Raw genomic sequence first — 17,882 nt, 5'->3', positions numbered from 1 at the left:
AGCAGGTTTTTCACCCTGAAAAGTCCTGGATTTGTCGTCCTGTGTGGTTTGGGAATGTGTGCAGATGTTTTATAGCCACATACATTTTGTTTTACTACTTTGCACATGGAAAGTGTGCCCAATTCTGAGGCCTTGGGGATGGGTAGTTTAGGGGAGATTTTGGTACCCAAAGCCAAAATTGTTGCAGAACAAGATCCATTAGCCCAATCTGGTCTCTAAGAGCAGTCAATAGCCAGGGCATTAAGAAAAGTACAAAAATTAGATGTGACAGACAAGTCCTGCAAAGCCCCTTGTTCCCTCATCCCTGTCTTGCTCCCCTCCCCTAAATATCTTTTCTTCCTCCTCCTCCTCCTCCTTCTTCCTCCATCCCAATTATCTCCTCCTTTCATCACTGCCTGAGTTGTAAGTACAAAGTACCAATTAGCTAGTTTTCAAGTTTAATTAGGTTGGAAGGTAGAGCAAATTAAATCCTTTTATCGCAGGTTTCAAAGCGCTTTCCCATCGGGATGGGTTTCCTTTGGATGAGGCCCGTGTTTGTCACCAAGGAGCTGGCCCAGGTCACAGAGCAGGGGATGAAATGCAAGATTGGGTCTGTCTCCCTCCTGCCCCTAAATCCTGCACTCAGGACATCTTTTTTTGGAATAATTTGGGGTGCACAAACCTCTGCTCCACCCCAATCTACTGAGCATTGCTCCTTAGCTCGTTTTGAGAACATTCCAGCAGCACCAGGAATTCAGTGAGGATACTGGGACAAAGCCCAGCAGAAGGCTTTCAAAATACTTCAACAGTATCCAGCAGCAGGTCCACATGAATGCTTGGAAGCACCTTTATTCCCTAAACCCTTCTTCCTTTGAGGCCTGAACAAAGGCAGGGAAGCGGATCCAGGAATAAACACCTGAAGATGAAACTGCAGAGCGGAGTGAGGAAGTGTTTAACTCTTGGAGACACAATTGTAGCCACAATTTCTGTTCCTCTTGAGCTCTGAGCTGTGCATTTCGATAGGATCTGGCTCCCTCCATGGAGCTGCTGGACAGGGACACTCGGGAAAACTTCGGGATTCACCCTCACCTTTGCTCCCGGAATCCCTGCTGGTGCCAGCGCCACCCCAGCTGCATTTTTGGTGTTCTAACCCCGTCCCCTGTGCTTTCCTGTGTGTTGCAGACAAGCCACTACCTCAGAGTGCCCCGGGAGGCATCGTCGGGATCGTGGGAGGCGTCATCGCCGCCGTCTTCATCATCGGCGTGGCCGTCACCGTCATCATCGTCTACCGGCGGCAGCAGAAGAGCCGCTCGGACACTGACAACGACCTGTGAGTAGCACAGCCACTGCCCGCCCGGGGTGCAGCTGCTGTGGGCACGGGGGACAGCCCCTCTGGCCCTTCCTCTGCCTGCACAACGGGAAAACTTGGTGGGAAAATGGTTTCCTGCTGTTTCTGTCTCGTTCCTCCGATCGGCTTCCCTTCCTTGGGGCTTCCTGGTGCTTCCCGTCCTGCTCTCTCCTGTTCCTGAGGTCTTGGCACGAGCCTGAAGTGGGAGCTGGAGCACAGGGATGCTCCACCAGGTGCTGGGGTTGCTGTGGCATGTCCTTGGGGCAGAGGCTCGGTGCCACTGTCCCCCACTGTGGATCCTATTCCTCCTTTCCCAATGGCTTCAGGCTCCTGAATGAGACTGAATCCCATCCTGCCATCAGAGAGGGGTTTCTGATAGACCCTGAGCACCTCTGAATGCATCCCAAAGTGTCTGGAAAGGGTTCACATCCACCAGCATTGCACGTTTGGACCTGTGGGTGACATTAACTCTGTCAACAGCAGGGACAGAGGCCACCACAGGGGCTCCTCTTTGGAGCTGGGCTTTGCTGTGCCCAGCACAGGGCAGCAGAGATCCCAGGCGGGGAATTGAGTGGTGTGGAGGTCGCTTTGTGCAGCAGGAACCTCTCCAGGAGCATTTAGCCTGGGCTCTGCTGAACAGCTCTATCTTGTCACCAGCTCTTCACCCCCTCCCTCTGTTCCCACCTCGCAGGGGAGGCACGGAAAGCCCAGCACCCAGAGGTTGCTTTTATGTTCCCCCAGCCTCCACCTCATTGTTGTTACACCTTGGGCACATTTTGTGCTCCATTTAATCCCATTTGAGAGAGGGCACTGGAGGATAGCAGGAGAGGCAGGGGAGAGGAGCGGGGGAAGCGGCAGGAGAGGCAGAAAGGCACACAAACAACAAAACCCAGCTCCACAAGGTGAAATTGCATCAACAGCAGCGGGCCTGTGATCGAGATGCATTCTGACAATCCACTTCCCACAATGGCCCTCCACCAGGCTCAGGGAAGAGCCACTTTAGCTGAGAATAGAAACACAGCCCTGCCCAGCCCTGCCGAGGTGCTGCCTCTATTGTGGAGGCTGATCCCGAAGGTAATAGCATTTCTTTTCTGTAGAGCCATGAAGTCAATGTTTTACAGAGCCCCGGGGACCTGCTCTGCCCTCCCTGCCACCAGCACATTCCAGTCCCACGCTGGAATCCAAGGGAAGGCGCCCATCTCCATCAGATCTGTGGAGTCTGCACGGAGAGAAGGGAGGGGGGCAGCCAGCTAATTAGTGGATCGGAGTTTTAATAAGTTTTGTAAAAGGATTAGACACATCTGTGCATGTGAACAGAATGTGCAGAGACAGTCTCTAGGCTGGGATTATCGTGGCTGCCAATCCCTGTGCTCTGGGGTAGGAGCTGATCCTTGGCGAGGGTCAGGGATAAATGTCCCTGCCTGGCAGAGCATGTCCATGAGGAGGATTCAAACTCCTCCTGGGAAGCCCTGGCAGGGCTGCCATCCCAGAGAAATGCCAGGCTGGGGCTGGCATTACCTCGTTATCACTTTCTGGTACCTCACAGCCACGACACAAACACCTCCCTCCCAAGGGATGGTTTGCAGGTATCCCAGCTGCACCCTCGGGATCTGCACCTGACACTGGGATTTGCCTGGAATAAGGACAGAATGCTAGGAGGGAGTTTATTTCCATTAACAATTCTAATTGGGGTGAGACAAAGGGCACGGGGGAGTTCCTGAGGATAATCTGTGTGATTGTATTGGCAGTTTGGTGACAAACACAATCAAATCCTTGGGCACATCAAAGCAGCAGAACCTTTCCTCCTGCTTTCTACTCAGCAGCCTCTTCTTTCCCTGCAGGATTGACCTCCCTCCATCCCACAAACCTGCCCCTCCACCAAAGAGGAAACAGGACATGAAAAGCCACCTGACTCCAGAAGACATCCAGGTAAAAACCTGCAAATTCCTGCCTCTGGCACAGAAAACTGATCTCAAGCAGGGTCCACAGTGCCTGGATTTTGGGAAATTGGTGTTGCAAGAGCAAAGAAATTCCTGGATTGAGTCTGAGGGGCAGAAAGTGAGGATTTTTCAAGACCAGGTTGGATGGGGCTCTGAGAAATTTGGTCTAGTGGAAGGTTTGAACTAAAATATCTTTAAGGTCCCTTCCAACACAAACTGTTATATAACTCTATGATTCTGTGACTCTGTGACCTGTCCCCCAGCATTCCCAGTCTAGCATTAATTAAAAGCTGTAATTTGGGTTCTGCTCTGCCCCTTTGGTGGATATTGAAGCCTGAAGGAGTTGGTGTTTGGTTGAGGTGCCACCTGAAGCAAAGCTTGCCAGAGGATAACCCTTCTCTTCTCATCCCTCTTCTGTCCCCTCTGCTCCAGGTTGTTCACTTGGACAACATGAAACACGAGGAGGAGATCCAGAAGTTCCCTCTGCAGACTCCCTACTATGACATGGCAGCCCCCGAGCCCTCTCCCTACAGCGACAAACTGGTAAGGAGCACAGGGTGACAGTGGCACTGCCTGGCACCTCAGCCCAGCCTCACCTGGCACCCAGGACCCTAAAAAAGCAGGATCCCCATCATCCACAGCCCGGGATTATCCCCTCCTGGAGGAAAACAGCCTCCAGACTGTGATCTCAGCTCACCCTAATTCAGCTGTCTGTAGGTCCCAGAGCCTTTATGGGTAAAATGCCTTGCCCACCCCAAATTCTGTATCTGCAACCCATCCATCCCCCTTGGGCACTCCTCAGCTCCTGCAAGGAGCCCCTGCTAGGGTTTGCAGCTGAGGGAAGCAGCAGTGAGAGCTTCACAAAGCAATTTTCTGCAGGGCAGAGCGTGCCAGCGTTTGACTCTCACTTGACAACAACAAGTTATTTAAACCCTTTTTTTCTTTTCTTTTTTTTTTTTTTCTGGAGTGTGGATTTGTTCAGCCTCAGATGGGGAGATGTTAATGTGAGGCAGCAGCAGCGGGGAGAGATTAAGGGTCAGGAGGAGATGCTGGCAGTCACATGGGAAAGGCTGGTTTGCAAGGAGTGAGGAAATGTTAGATGTGAAGGTGTAGCGGACAGGAAGCAGGTAAGATTAGAGTGAGTTTTTGATGAGAAAACAGAAAACCATCCCCCTCTCAGGCCTTGGACAGCATCCTTTCCCTCCCTCACCCCCTGGCATGGGGATGCTCTGCCTTTTTATCCATAGCAGACAAGACATCCCAATGTAAATCCTTCAGGTCCCTCCCAGACTCCTCCTCACGAGCAGTTCAGAGCACTGCACACCCAGCCTGGTGCTGCAGCAGAGTGAACTCCCTGCCTGCAGAAAGGTGTAGAAATATCAGCCCAGACTGCAGTAATTTTTTATGAACACCACTAATTACAGCCCAGTTCATTCCAGTGTGACCCTGCCACGTGCAGATAATGGAAGGACAGGGCCCAGTGACCTTTAGCTGGCACAAGTCTGAAGCCAGGCAGATGCCAAGGGCGTTGGAAACCAAAAGCCACAGTTCTGATCCTATTTACTTCATCCCTAGAGGAAAACTTCCCCTTGGAGCCCTCCCTCAGTCCTGGGGCTGGTCCCCAGTTCTTTCTACTCCTTGCTGAGTTTTAAATGAAACACAGGACGTTGGAGCGAGACCACTGCTTGAAAAGCATCTGAAAGCTGAATTTCAGGCAAGCAGGAGGATGGAGGAGCTCATTTTGGGAAATAACGAGCAGTCAGTTAATTAAGTGGCAGAGTTAGTGATGTGAGATGGGGCCTGATGGGTTGCTGCTCCGTAACCATGGCAACAGAGTTTGCTGCTCTCAATCCTGGCCGGAGAAGATGCATTTCCATGTCCCGCGCCTGGCACCGGCTGCTCCTCACCCGCGGATGCAGCCAGGAGGTGACGGACTGCGGAGCTCTCCTTCCACTTGGCCCACCAAGAACTGGCTCTGCAGCAAGTTCGGGGTGTCTGGGGGACTCTGGCTCTTGGCACAGGCCTGGCACAGCTGTGGCAGAGCCCTGTCCCTGGCACAGCATGCCTGGCAGTCCCTGGCAGCGGCGCCAGGCTCGCCCGGCACGTACCTGCGCCGTGCTCTGGCTCTCTGCCCCAGCAGCAGGATGCAGCCTGCTCCCATTCCCTGCTAAATGGCTGCATCCTTTGGGCAGGCAGCTGGCTGATGGAGTTTGGGGCTGGCAAGGGAGAGAAGGGTGTCCTTGGCTGCCAAGGAGCGCTGATTTTGCTGGATTCTTCCCAGATCTCACAGGCAGGACGTGCTGCCTCGGCCAGGACAGGGCTGGGTTGGGTTGTCCGGCCACGCTTTGCAAAGGGACAAGCTTTGCCTTCCTCCCTGCAGGGAAAAAAGTGACTTGCATCACTTTTTTTCGCCCTTAAAGCACTGCAGAAGCCTCCTTTTCATGTCACAGCGGGATTCTGAGGAGTGGGAAGCCCCAGGGATGGAGCAAGACCTGCCCAATCCTTCCCCTGAGGGCGGGCTCAGCTGGAGGATGAGGAGGGAAGCACATCCCTGGTCCCTGCCAGCCTCACTTTGGCACAGCCCTGCTCCCACCTGCTCAAGATGCAGATGCAGGAGGCTCTGGGGTATCCGTGCTTCTGGGATCCCTGAGAGGGAAAGGCACAGCAGAAAGGCAGGATATTCTTGTTTTGCCTGTACCTCATCTGCAGATTTGGCCTGGGAGGGGAGTGAAGAAGATGAGAGTGGAAGGGAGCGGATTCTGCAGGAAAATGGGGCGGGTGCATTCAGCTTTGAATGAATTGTGCAAAACCTCGTAATTTGGGATAAACCAGATTTATCACGAGGCGGCATGAAAGGCTCTGCCTGGGGTTGGCGATTTCACAGCGCTAGAATGGGAGTCAGGGAGTGATTAGAGATGGTAAACAGTGAGGGAGGGGGGAATGGGAGAAGTGCCAGGAGAAAATAAAAGAGGCAGGTGGAGGAGGAACCTCCAAGAGGGTGTGCAGGGCCGTGCGTGTGGACGTGTGCTGGCAGGGGACCAGGACACAGGGAGAGGCTGGGGCACGTCTGCAGGGTCAGGATACCTGCAGGAGGGAGCAGAGCTATGAATGAATCTGTGGTTTTAGGGTTGCAGGCTGTGGGAAAGCCAGCACAGCCCCAAAATGCCCAAGGACAGCGGTGCGGACACTTGAGGATGCAGGGGTGGGTGTAGGGGTGTGGGGGCTGCCTGAAGTGCTTTTCTCTGAGCACTTTTGGGGTGAAAGTGAGGGTACCAAAGCAGGAGAGTGTGTTTCAGGTGTGTGGGTGAAGGCAGGTGTGCTCTGCCAGTGCTTTTGTGCCAGGTGGGTGCTCCGTGCGTGTGTGAGAGGCAGCAGGAGCCAGAGAGAGGTGGAGGCACGAGCCAGTGCAGGAGCAGAGCTGTGATTAGTGTCCGTGTCAGCAGGGCCCATTTGCACAGGTAGAAGGGGAAGTTTCATTGCTGCAGACAGCAAAATAATTTCTCTGGGTTTGCAGGGCAATTACCGGGGTGCCGATGGTGATGATTTACACCCAGCGCTTGCGTGAGGCAGTGCTGGGCCTTGTATACAAGGCACATTATTGATATTGTAATAAATTCTGCTCCAAACAGGCAGCAAGGAGCAGGAGCGAGCCCAGGAGTGGGAGAAAGGAAGGGAAATCCATGGAGAAATCACCTCCTGTGGGAAGGAAGCAGGAGAGGAGTGAGGCAAAGTAGACAGGATAGGAACGAGGAGGTAAAACTTAGTCCAGCTTCCTCCAGGAGCAGGGGAGGTGCTGAGACACAAAATTCAGGGGGAAAGAGCTCTGCAAGGTCTAGATTTAGGTCTAAGGCTGGAGCTGGCATTGCTAATTTTCCTAAATGTCCAAACTCCGGGTCCAGACACGAAGCAGAGGCTCCACAGGATGCGCTGCTTTCATGCCAACAACTCGCCACTGCCATCTGGCCACCGAGGGCAGGACAGAGGTGACCTCCAGCCCTCTGCTCCTCCAGCCCCAGCCTTGCTGAGCACTGGAAATGCTGCTGCAGCCCCGGTGCCCCTCATTCCCCTCATCCCTGGGGCTGAGGGGCAGATCAGGGAGCCAAGCCCTGGCACAGGCCCGCGCAGCAGGCCGAGATAATCGCGGAGCGAACAACCCCTTCCAGCAACAGGCACTCAACCAGCTCATTACAGGGCTATAAACTTCTAAAAACGGCTCAGCCACAGCTGCTAGGTGGCTGAGGACACTTCCAAACAGAGAGGAGAGGAACACTTTCAAATTAAACACCTTTTGCACCACTGCCGTGTGGTGCAGCCATTTTGGAAAGGGGAGAGAGAGAGACTGGGAAGCTGCTTTGTTTGGAAGAGACACCTCTCTCCTCTCAGAGAGGCTCAGCAGATGCCTGGCTAATGCTGGCACTGAAAGCAGCCCCAAAAGTGAGGACTAAAGTAACTCCATGGGGCAAGGAGCCAGGATTCTCCTCACACCATGGCTGCCGGCACCAAGGCTTCTCCTGGTGATCCTTATTCCCCCCTGAGCCACAAGCTCTGGGCTATCCTGCCTTCCAGGCTTCTCCCATTATCATCTGCATGAAAGATGCCTGGGTAGGAACGATCCGACAAATTGGATAATATTCCATTCATGCAGTCCTTGCTGATAAGCCTGCTTAGTGAAGGAATACCCATAAATATTTCCATGCCAAAGGAGGATGCTTTTAGCATCTCTTAGACCATGTTACGATGACAAAATCGTGCTGCAGAGGTAATCTGCAGTGCCAAGCTGTGCAGCCAAGCCTCGTGTTAAACCAGGCTCTCCAGCACTCCACAGTTCCCACGTTGGGGCAGAACAACAGTGACATTCCCCTGTGGCCATGCCTTTGGGGTTTGGGCTTTAAAGCCATTCCTTCTGGGTATCTCCTTCCCAAAACCCCAAGTTTCAAACAAAGGATTTTCACTCGTGTTCCCCAAACCTGAGTTTGAAATGAATCCCAAACTCTTGGGTTAAAACAGCTCAGGTGCATTGTAAGGTTTGAACTCACTGACCCGGCCCCAGCTAAGGGAAGTGCTGGTCCCAGAGGGGTTCAGTGGAAGATCAGAGCAGTGAGATGCTGCTGGGAGCAGCCCCAGTGAAAGGGGCAGTGCCTGGGAGTGCTGCCAGCCAGGGCTGGGTCACTCAGCTCTGCTTTTGGGGGAGCAGCGCCTTTGGGACTTTTGCTTTGATTTGGGATTTTACCTGACTGATTATTTCATTACCTCCCTACCTCCTTCTTTTTAACTGTTTTTTCTTACTCCCCCCCTGTTTTCTTACTCCCCACCTCCCTCCTCACCCTTTTCTTCTTTCTTCCCCCTCCACCCCTCCGTGTCCCGTCTCACCCCTCACCATCTGCACGGACCCTCTGTCCTCACCCCGACTCCTCCCTCGTGTCCCCCCCACCGCCTTGCTGCTCTCTTCTCTCCAGAACCCTGGCAACAAGGACTGTGATGTCCAGTATGCAGAGCTGGACACGTCGGCTCTGGCCGCGTCACCCAGCCCTCGGAGCTCCATCCATGCTGGCGGAGACCTAGTCGAGTATGCAACCATCCAGCCCAACTTACGCTAGCGCATGTCACTCTAGGCCCTTTCCCCTCAGATTCTGGCCTCAAGGTACTCGCCACAGCACTCTGCCTTCCTCACTGCACCCCTCAAAGTCACCTCTGCCCCCTCCCTGCATCCCTGCCTCCCTCCGGAGCGCTGCCTCTGCCTCTGTCTGTCCCTCCCTGCCTGCTCTCTCTCTGTCTCTCTGCTGCCCTGTTTGTTTTTTTTTTTTTTTTTTTGGGGGGTGCTGCCCAGAATGCTTTTGCCTTGCCTCTCTGCATGCTCTTTTTGCTGTGTTTCCCTTTGCTTCCTGCAGCCAGGCATGTGGGAAGGGGGGAGAGGGTTCATGGCTTGGTGGCAGAGCAGGGGTTTGCCCCCCTGCTCCAGGTGGGTTTGAAGTTCCTGCTCTGGTTCAGGGGATTTCTGCAGCGCCTGTGAGGAATCAGAAGTCAGAGATGCTAAGAGGGCTTTTCCAGGCCAGGACAAGGAGGGGAGGGAAAGGAAAAGGCAATGATTGAAAGGGAAATTTAAAAAAGAAAGGCTTGTGTGCATGTGGAAGCAACTCTAGAGAAGATGGAGCATATGTGCATGTGTGAAAGAACAAGGTGGGAGAGGATGTGACAGAATATGGGAACACCTAAAGGTTCCCACGGCTGAAAGACTCCGTGGATAAGAGACAGGCAGAGAGGGACTGTGCATGTGACAGTGACAGGGCTGGTGTGGCGTGGGGCTGGTGCAGGTGGCAAGTTTGGATGCCTGGGAGAGATTATTTTCCTTGGTGTTCTCCTTCTCAAAACTAGACACAGACTGAGCCCTGTTCTCTGGACTTTTTCAAGTGTCACCAAACTCTTTCAAGCTCAGGTCCTGTGGCAGGGAGTGAATTGGACTCCATTGCTTGTTCTGGACCATCTCCAGTCTGAATGATGATTTTTTTAGTGTAAAAAACACTAAAACTGGGGTGACTTCAGCTCTTCCTATGTTCCTTTGTCCCATAACCACAGCCTTTTCTCAGTTATTAAAGCCACCAGGTCCCTGAAAAGGAGAGATCTCTCCTTTCCCACCTTTGCTGGATGATTCCAAGAGTTTTTGGCCGAGGAAATGCCACTGGTGCCCCTCTCCTTGGCTCCAGCTCTCCCTCACTCCTGTGTATTCCTGAGTTGGTGGTGACTCCAGGTTCTGCCTCGCTCCTTCCCCTTTGTTTTGCTGCCTTTCCAGCAGCAGGAAGGATCTGTGGGTTTAAAGGAAGGGAAGGGAGAGGAGAAAAGGCAGACAGTGAATGGAGAGATGCTTTGCAGGTCTTTGAATCCCTCCTGGTCACCCCAGGCATGTCAGAGGAGACTCAAGAGGAGCAGGAGCTCGGGGCCAGAAAGGGATGGCTTGGAGGAGATGAAGGCCATTGGATCATTGGGAAGGAAGGAAGGAAAGGAGGATAAGCAGGAGGAAAATGGGATTTTTATAAAGCCCCCCTGGACAATCCTGATCAGCCGAGGAGCTCCGTGGGTGAGGGTGCAGCACACACTCCCGGGTGCGAGGTGTGCAGCGGCTGCTCCAGTTTGCTCTCTCCCTGTGCTCCCTGGTGTTCCCGTGCTGGAAGCAGCCCTGTAGCTCCCCTGGTGTAGCCAAAGCCCTCCTAGGTGAGTGTCTGCAGCAGCCTGGGCCGGAGCAGATCCGTAACCTCTCTCTCTTGCGGTGTCTCACCCACTCCTGCTCCCAGAATGAGGATCAAGGTCTTCGTAGACGTAACGAGCGAGAGTGGACAGTAAGTTTGGGTTTGGTTCTCCCTTTCCTCTGTCTCCTTGTGGGCATCTGTTTGTCACTGCGCCCCCAGGCACTCCCAGCCTCCTGCATCCTCTCTGGGATGAGAATTCCAGCCCTGAGGAAGGGGTGGTTGAAACCAGCCACTCTCCCTCGTGTCTTCGCCTCCCGTTCCCAACAGATTCTTGGGCTGCTCCCACTGCTCCCAACAAGGCAAGAGCTCCCTAATCCATCTTGGGAGGTCTCGCCTCGTCCTCCCCAGGGTGGGGAATTTTATTGTCAGCAAAAGGACAGTAATCCTCCAAATCCAAATTTGGAAATCCTCCCAGTCTCTCTGAAGTAAAAATAAAGCCAGTCATATGGTGCTTTGAAGGTGTAATCTCCCTGCTAAGACACACCACAGATCAGGGCAATTTAATTTTTTTTTATGCTTTTTTAATTATTTCCTCCCCCTTCACTTCCCCACACTCCAGCTCTCCATTTTGCTTGGGAATCTCTTGTCCCTGTTGCAGCAGGAATAGCTGGAAACCATCAGACTTGGAATCAAGAACACAACAAATCAGTGACCAGGGTTCAGATTCCCATTTCCAGATGGCAGGAGAAATAAAGCAAAGAGGTCACTCCTTATTAGCTTCCCATTTTTAAATGAGGATATCAGCCCTGCCTTGACTCCAGAAGGGTGGAGAGGAGGATTTGGGAGAGAAACAGCCAGGAGGGAAATGTTTGGGATGATTGATGGTGTGAGGTGCTGTAGGAACATGGACCAGGTAGGTACCAGAGGCAGCAGGGGAAAAGCATGCTCGAGAAGGAATGCAACGTTCTGAGCAAGATTTCTGCATAATTAATACTTGCATGTGTCTGAATGCATCCCTCACCACAGGTACTTGGTCTGTATTTTGGGAATTTCAGCTCAATCTTTTTATTTCCTGAACCCAGGGGTGAGTCCCTCTGTCCCACCTGCCCTCAGTTCTGTCCTCACAGGAGCCCAAGCTCAGGTTCCTGCTCATCCCTGACACATCAGTGCTCATTCTTTACTCAGCACAGGGATTATCCAAGAACTCCATCACAGACAAAGCACCAAACAGAGCAGGAACCTGCCTGGAGATCCCTAAAATCACAGCCATGCTTGGAAGTGGAAAAATAACTCGAATACCACGAGTAGGGAGTTCAGACCCAGGGGAGGAGAGGATGTGAGGCTCCCAACACCAGGAGGAAATAATTATTTTTTTGGTTCCCAGTGTATTTTCTGTCCCCCAACACCCTCAGCCTCTGCCCTGGCTGGTGCACAGTGTGACAGCAGCTTTGTGCTTCTGCTGCTCCTTCCTGGCCATCAGTCTGTGCTGCATCCCAAAATTCCAAACCGACAGACGAGGGAATAGTCAGGGTAGTGGCAGCCCAAAATTTCAGGAGTTTTGAGCAGCAGGGGCTTTTTCTCAGCCAGGAAAACACAGGTGAACACCTTCCATAAGTGCAAAAATGTGCTTACCATGAGCTTGGCCAAGCAGACAAAACCATTACCCGTCCAACTCTCACCTGTAAAATCTTCAGATTTCCAAAAACCGTAGCAGAGAAACCCTCAGGTCACTGAGAAGGAGTTTTTCACTTTCAGACCAGTAGGAACTCATTATTCCAAGATGATTAAAAGTACAGGACATGGTCAGCTGCCTCACACCTCCTGCTACCCAAAGAAATGTTCTGCAAATAGAAGAAAAGATGGAATTGGGTGTGGAGGGATGGAGAAGGGTTGAGTTAAAGTCATGGCAGAAATGAAAGCTTCCTAATTCAATCAAATAAAGCCTGTTTAAAGGTAATCTGCCAGGCTGTCTGAAATGGAGAGATTGCTGACATCCCCTTTAATCAAGCTCTTGGAAATAAAACTGAGAGGGGAGGATGTAACCCAGATAATGAAGAATTGCATGGAGTCATGCTGGAGACAAAGGCAAGTGGGAGAAACCAGGTGGGGGAAGGTGGTAGAATCATGTGCCAGTTCAATTTAATTAGTTCATTATCCCTAATTTAATTTCAAACTTCGTTAAAGATAAATTAGATTGGGGAGAAGTCACAGTGGGACTGGGGAAGGAAGTCAAAGGGCGCCGGCTGCGAGATGTGTTAAAAAACACCAGGCTGGTTTTGTTCTCCTCCCTTTTGCCACGCTGTAAATGAGTTCAGGGAACAAAGCAGGAGCAAAGCAACTCCCAGCTCAGGTGCTGAGGAAAGCTAAAAGGAGAGAGGGAATTCTCTTCCTTTGGCCCTGACATTCTCCAGCTGCCCTGCCCTGACCCCACCTATGAGGAGTGAGCACAAAAGAGGGGCCAGCAAGAAAAGAAGGATTTGTTTGCACTCACCTGTGCAAACAGAAGTGCTGACAAAACTGCACTGGGTGTCTCTGGCAATGCCTCACGGGCGCCTGTCTCGCAGCCACATTAACTGGGAGATAAGCAGGAAGAAAAATGCTCTGCTGACCCCGTATATTGTCACAGACAGCCTGTAAAAGAGTGTCTCACAGCCCCTTTTGCTGCCACCTGATCACACCCAGCTCAGCTTCCACTTAGGTTAACTGAGGATCTCTCCTAGGAGACCTTTCTGTCCATCAGACCTGCACACAGCACTAGCAAATCCTCTGCTTTTCTCAGAAAGCACAGAAACTTCCCCTCCCAATTAATTGATAACAAATTACAAGAAACTCTCTTGCTTGCTTTGTCTTACTAAATTTCTGTAATTAAGACAACTTCCCTTTCAGGTTAGCTTAACCCAGAAAATTAAAGCAGGAGGAGAGCATGGCTAAATACTCTAGATTTTTCCCCCTTCCAGGTGTGGAAGGGGATTGTGTTGAGTGTGACAGTTCTTAAGAGTAGGTTGTACAGGGAGAGGACTTTACACGTCCCATGATCCCTGTACGTGAGTCCCTTTTTACCTCTTTTTATCAGCAGAACAGCAAACATTTATTTAAGGTTAAGGTAGAGTTAGTGAGGCTTTTTCATGGCCCCTGGCTTGGGCTCCTCTGGTTAAAGGGCTCTAATGCTGCACTTATCCACATTTTTACTTGGCAATTAAAAGGCTTAAGTGGAAAAAAACTGTGGGAACGGCCCACCCAAATTTAGGATCCCAGCACAGCAACTCCACTGCTGGCTTTTAAAAGCTCAATCTGTTGGATAAACAGTTTTGCCAGCAGAAATGAAAATGAGGTTGACCTCAGCACTGCTGCTGTTTTCCTGGGGCTCAGGCAAACTTTCCCTCACTGGGCTCAGCCAGACTGTTCCCAAAATTGCCTCTGTGCCTCTCCCAGTGGTATGAGCCATCATTAAATTATTGTCAACACCTTGTTTTCTATAGGATTTTGGTTTTTTAAAGCATCCTGGTGAAATATTCATCCAGGAGCTGGCAGCAGATGAGCCATGAGTGGATTGTTCTGTTCCTTTAGGCGTTTTCTCCTGAGGGCCAAAGCCTTGTCCTTTCCACTAAACTGACTGTTCCTGGGATTTTGAAAGGGAACAAGGACGGGCTCCAAGGGCAAGTTGCTTGCTTCAAACCACAAGTATCAGAACGTTTTCCAGCGCTGCTTGCTCCCTCTTGGAGAAGAAATTATCTCCTGGTGAGCGCCCCTGAGCGCAGGCTGGTTTAAAAACAAATGTCCATCCTGCTTGGGTCATCCTGCAGTGTTTCCAAAGCAGGAAAAGGTCTGGGAGCAGGGAGGAATCCTTCCCATCTGCTGCCACCCTCTGGGGAGCTGCAGTCCTGGGATGTGGGAGAGATGCTCCCTTGACCCCAGCAGAGCAAAGCATCCACACACAGAGGGAAAAGCACGGGGCCGACAGAGCAGGCTCGGGTTTGCAAGTGATTTTGTGTTCTCTGTAGTTGATTTGACTCACAAAACCCACCCCGAGGCTTCCCGGGGAGCTGTTCACACAGGTAAAGCCCAGCACTCCTGTCTCACACATAAACAACAGGCACAGTAAGCTTATTCTGCATCCCAAGCCCCAGGTAGGACACACGTGCCCTTTAAATGGAAGAGCACAGGCCTGGCTTGGATTAATGATGTCTTCAAGCACTGCTTTTCCAAAACTCAGGTCAGAAAGCGTAGAAATAAACTGCCCTTCCTCTGGCTGGCTGCTTGTTTAGTCCAGAGAGCAGAGTATTTACAGACAAGGGACAAACCATGCCCAATCCATACATATTCATCAACGATCTGGGTATTTCAGGCAGAGAGACGGAAACTTTGCAGCGTGAGGATTTATCACCCGTGTTTCCATTTTCCTGAAGCAGCGAGCTCGGTAAACTAGTTAATATTCCATCCTGCTTGCTCTCTGTGTGTCTCAGCAAGGAGCTGAAGAGCTGTGTGTGTTTTCTGGCCGTGGATCCCGGAGTTTTCACCCGTTGACTTTTGTCTCTACTTGCAGAACTTTGGAAAGTGTCACTCAGAGATATCGAATGCGAGTGATTACCTGACCCGCTGTTACTCACATGAAGATCGATATCTGGAGAAGATCCCTCATGTCTATGCCCCCTTGTCAGACCTCCCACAAGATCTTTATCCTCACCATTCCGACATCTCCTTCTGCTGCCCACCTCCCGGCTCCCGGGCTCCTTACATCTGTCCTAAGGAACAGTATGTTTAAAGTGTCAACACTGCAAAAAAAAAAAAAAAAACAAAAAAAAACAAAAAAAAAAAAGAAACTCATGGTTTTCACCTCTCCTGTCGCTCAACAACCAAGGCCTTCCAGCCCTCCCCTCCCTTTGCCATTGCTCATTTTATTGATTGGTTTTTAAACCCGGGTGCAATTGCCATGATTAGTTCCAAGTGTCTGCCTGGCTTGCTAACGCTCAAGGGAACACTCTGCCTTCTCCCACGTCCTCTCCAGTACCTGCATCTTTCTTTTCTCCTCCTGGCTCTGTGTGTGCATGTGTCTGTGGGTGACAGCTGCCCTGTGGTGGATGGGATGTGCCCAGCCCAGTCCAGTGTCCGTAGCTTTTCCCCTGTGTCGATTCCTGCACTCTCCACACATGTGGATCATTCCCAGCCCTCGCTGCAGCTTCTGTGAGGTTTTACAGCACAGCCAGTGCTCAAAGATGAGCCTGTGGCTTTTTATGTCTTTTTTTATGGGTTTTTTTTTTTCCCTGCTCCTTTTCCCCCTTGGAAGTGGGGATAGCAAATCCCCGTTTGTGAAGAGCTGAACAGCCAAGATTGCTGAACCAAATCATAAGATGCTTATAACGAAAGATGCTCAAAACCGACCCAAAAATAGAGATCAGGACTTGGTTTAGGCAGTTTGTTTCTGTCCTTTTCCCTTCCTGCTCCCACTCCCAATCTCTTGGATTGACTCTTTTAAAGGGGACATATTTTGGAGTCAACACATTTGGAGAAAGCATCCTTTAAATAACAGGTCTGATAACCTGAAACCCAAAGGAGAAAATAATTATAAAGGAAAACATTCTCTCTAATTTTCCTTCCAAAGCCTAACGTGGCCCCCCACGAGCTTTTCCCCCTTCTCTTCCTCGCATCTGTTGATTGGAATTTTAAAATTAACTCAGGCAGAATATAAAGAATAAATCAGGATTTCAGGTAATCTCCTTGCTCTTAATGAAGGATAAAAGCCAATAGAGGAATTTGGCCTTTTAACTTTTATAAAAGCATCTTAGTTTTGGGACTACACCTTTTTTTGATATTGGAATGTGTGTGGGTGTGTAAATCCAAACGTGTACATTCCTGTGACCACAAAGTGTTTTAGAGAAGGGAATTTATCTCCACATCACATTTGTGTTCACTTGTATTAGAGAAAAAAAAAATAAATATCGTTATACACTTCAATGTATATAAAAGCAAAGAAGAGGAAGAGGAGGACAAGGAATGAACATCCTGCCTCGGAGCTTGGTTTCAGGGATAACTCCCACCTGTTTCACCCATGGCATGGAAGAGGTGAGGCTGGGATGGTTCTGAACAAAGGGATAAAGCTTTGTGGCCAGAGGGCATTTCCTTGGCTTTGGCTCAGGGAATTTCCTTTGCTTTGCGAATCTGGCATTCTGCAGACACTCAAATCCCTCTGGAAAACGTGAGGATGCTTGAGCTGAGGGCATGTGGGAGGGAGAGGTGGGCACCACACCCTTACCCTGCTGCCCAGGCACCCAAAACCTGTCAGTGCTGCTGGGACAGGTGAGGAATGAAACCCCCAGCAGGTGACAGCTCCTGGCAGGGGACGTGTGACCACACAGGTGTCCCAGCCCAGCTCCTGCACCGAGGCACCCGTTTATCTTTGCCTAGCTGGATCTCAGCAGCTCTGCCTGTTCCCTGCCCTTGCTGTGTCCCTGTCACCTCGTCCTGCCTGTCCCTGCTCCTCCCCACATGCATCACTCTGCTTCCCTGCAGGCTGACAAACACCTCTGGGTGTGGGAGAGGGGTTTACACCCTGCACAGCCCCGTGGGGGATGACACCACGTGCATGGATCCCCCAGAACAGCAAAAACAACCCCCAGCTCTTCCCAGCCCTTCCCCAGTGCCGGCTGCCACTCTGTGCCCGAGCAGGACAAGGTTTGTGGGGGGAATTGCTGCTCCTGGAGAGGTGTTTTCCTGCTGGGAGGTGGCCTCACACTGAGTGACAGGTGGGTGCATCAGCTGAGCCAGCTGGGGGTGCCTGGCTGGCTGAGGAGTGGATGAAGGGGAATTTTTGATGCATTTTTTGGCCAAGCTGGAATGGGCGGCAGCAGCTCTGCCATGTGCTGGTGCGTGGAGCACCCTCGTTCCCAAGGATCAGGGGAGGATCACCAGGACACAGCCTTAGAGCACTCCACACAACTTTTCAATCCCATCCTGCCAGTCCTGACTGATGCAAAGCTTTCTGGAATCATTTGTAGTCACATTTCCTCTGCCAGTCTCCAGAGGATTCAGCCGGTCGTTCCCTCACACCAAAGGACTCCAGTGCTCCAGGTCTCTGTCCAGAAAATGCATTTTTCTCTCTGGTTTTCTCCCCTTGGGTTGCCACAGAGCTGGAAACTGGGTGTGCTCTGAACTGAAGGCACAGCCCCCACATTCACCCACGCTGAATCTGCCAAATCTGCCTTGGCTCCCTCTCTTTGGAAAGGTGAGGAGGTGCTGGAAGCCCCACGGGTCTCTGATGTCCTGGAATCAACCCAGCACCACTGACCATGAGGAAAAAGCAAGCAAAAATCCATTCCAAGCTTCCCTACCTGCATGCCTGGAACAGCAGAGCGCTGCCTGTACTGTGGTTTGATTTTCACCTGGTGTGGTTTCAGACAGATCCAGGAATTTAAATGAGAGGTGGAATATGTTCAGGTC

The 17,882-nt window shown here is 51.4% G+C and overlaps 1 protein-coding gene across 1 annotated transcript in view; it reads left to right on the top strand.

Moving 5' to 3' along the window:
- Positions 1 to 17,882, top strand: part of LOC121350078 — an 88,761-nt gene that overhangs the window by 6,793 nt on the left and 64,086 nt on the right. Inside the window, exons 2-5 of the mRNA XM_041461110.1 lie at positions 1,162 to 1,309; positions 3,169 to 3,256; positions 3,700 to 3,810; positions 14,992 to 15,200. Coding sequence (XP_041317044.1) covers positions 1,162 to 1,309; positions 3,169 to 3,256; positions 3,700 to 3,810; positions 14,992 to 15,200 — 556 coding nt within the window. The remainder of the gene's footprint in view (positions 1 to 1,161; positions 1,310 to 3,168; positions 3,257 to 3,699; positions 3,811 to 14,991; positions 15,201 to 17,882) is intronic.

Source organism: Pyrgilauda ruficollis, unplaced genomic scaffold (genome assembly GCF_017590135.1).
Source record: "Pyrgilauda ruficollis isolate IOZ18807 unplaced genomic scaffold, ASM1759013v1 scaffold15, whole genome shotgun sequence".
NCBI classification, from domain to species: Eukaryota; Metazoa; Chordata; class Aves; order Passeriformes; family Passeridae; genus Pyrgilauda; species Pyrgilauda ruficollis.
The sequence above is the reverse complement of the archived record's forward strand: the minus strand, read 5'-3'. Positions and strand labels throughout refer to the sequence as shown.